This window comes from Fukomys damarensis, unplaced genomic scaffold, assembly GCF_012274545.1.
Source record: "Fukomys damarensis isolate Sample0158 unplaced genomic scaffold, DMR_v1.0_HiC HiC_scaffold_37, whole genome shotgun sequence".
Classification (NCBI taxonomy): Eukaryota; Metazoa; Chordata; class Mammalia; order Rodentia; family Bathyergidae; genus Fukomys; species Fukomys damarensis.
This window is the reverse complement of record NW_022900949.1, coordinates 7,307,533-7,308,943: the sequence shown is the minus strand read 5'-3', so window position 1 is coordinate 7,308,943 and position 1,411 is coordinate 7,307,533. Positions and strand designations below refer to the sequence as shown.

At 57.1% G+C, this 1,411-nt stretch overlaps 1 protein-coding gene across 1 annotated transcript in view; it reads left to right on the top strand.

Moving 5' to 3' along the window:
- Positions 1-306: 306 nt before the first annotated feature.
- The window catches only part of Tnfsf9 (TNF superfamily member 9), an 8,450-nt gene continuing 7,345 nt past the window's right edge, over positions 307-1,411 (top strand). The window contains exons 1-2 of the mRNA XM_019209067.2: positions 307-424; positions 568-641. Of these exons, the coding sequence (XP_019064612.1) occupies positions 307-424; positions 568-641 (192 nt within the window). The remainder of the gene's footprint in view (positions 425-567; positions 642-1,411) is intronic.

The following is a 1,411-nucleotide window of genomic DNA, read 5'->3' as shown; positions in this document are numbered from 1 at the left end:
GTCGGCGGAGGGTTGGAGGGAGAGGGGCTCGGTGGAGGTCTCTCCCTCGGCGGGGACGGCGGCGGTGCTGGGCCCCGCTGCGCAGGGCTCCAATTCGCATAGCTGCCCAGTTCCAGGTGTTGCCGGACCGCTGGCCGCGGCCTGACACCGGACAGCGGAATAAAACAGAACTGCTCAGCCCGGGGTAACGATCGCTCAGCGAACGCATGGAGACCGTTTTCTCTGCAATTCCCCAGCCGGCCTAGACACCGGGTGCAAGGCAGGGCTGGCAGATGCCCCAGCGTGGAAAAAGAAATCCGTCCAGTTATGGGCCTTCTTTCTGCGGAGCGGGGCTGGGGTGGTCTGCGGCCCACCGCCCCGGTGCAGGAGAGGCCGCGCAGGGAGGGCCTGGCCAACGTCCACCTTGCTGACCTGGGCGCGGGAGGTTTGCCCGCCCTGCACCTTTCAATTCCTCTTCCAGGCCAGGGAGGAACAAACGGGAAATTTGAGTTTCCTCCGAGAGACCCTGGCTTTAAGGGGGATTTCTCCATGTGGACTCTCCAGGCTTCTGCTTGTGGGGGTCCCAAGGAGCTCTTGACCGGAAGCGTCCGGAAACTGGGTGGGGGTGGAGGCACCGGAAAGGCCTAGGCGCCCTGGGAAAGGCGAGTCAGGGTGTGGGGTGTCTGGTGTGGCACTAGGGGGAGTGGGTCAGGCCTGGCTGGCTCCTGACTCTGAAGCAAAAGCACTTAGGGAGGCTGAGGCATGAAGATCGCTAGTTGGAGTTCAGCCACTTAGAGAGAATCTTATCTCAAAAAAGAGCCCGGGATGTAACGCAGTGTAAGTCCTGGATTCAGTCCTCAGTACTGAAAACAAAACAAAACGGGTTGGGGATTTAGTTTAGTGGTTCCAGCACCTGCCTCACAAGCGAAAGGACCCGAGTTCAATCCACAGTACCAAAAACAAAACAACAAAAAACCCCATGGGGCCAGGGGTTTAGCTCAGTGGTTCTGCAGCCTGCCTCGCAAGCTGCAGTTCAAAACCTGAAAAAAAAAAAAAAAAAAAAATCAAAACAAAAAAACCCAAAACCAAACAAAACGAACAAAAATGTACTAGATTTGGGGGAACCCTGGAGGAGTCCCAGTTACTGGGAGTTGGGGTGACAAGAGAAAGGGGAAGGAGACGGGGTGGGGGGGAGGATCAGAACCCAGAGCCCTGGGCCTTTGCACTGAGCTACATCCCCACCCCTTTCTAAGTTTTTTTATGTTGAGACCCAGTCTCGATAAAGTGCTCAGGTTGGGTTCCAGTTCAGAATCCTCTCGGCCTCAGCCTCCCTCAATCCAGAGATGACTCATCGCCCCTGGCAACTCACAGGTCGGTGCCAAAAACAGTAGTGGGGGGGAGCAGGAGGAGCAGGAGAAGAGGAGGAGGAGGA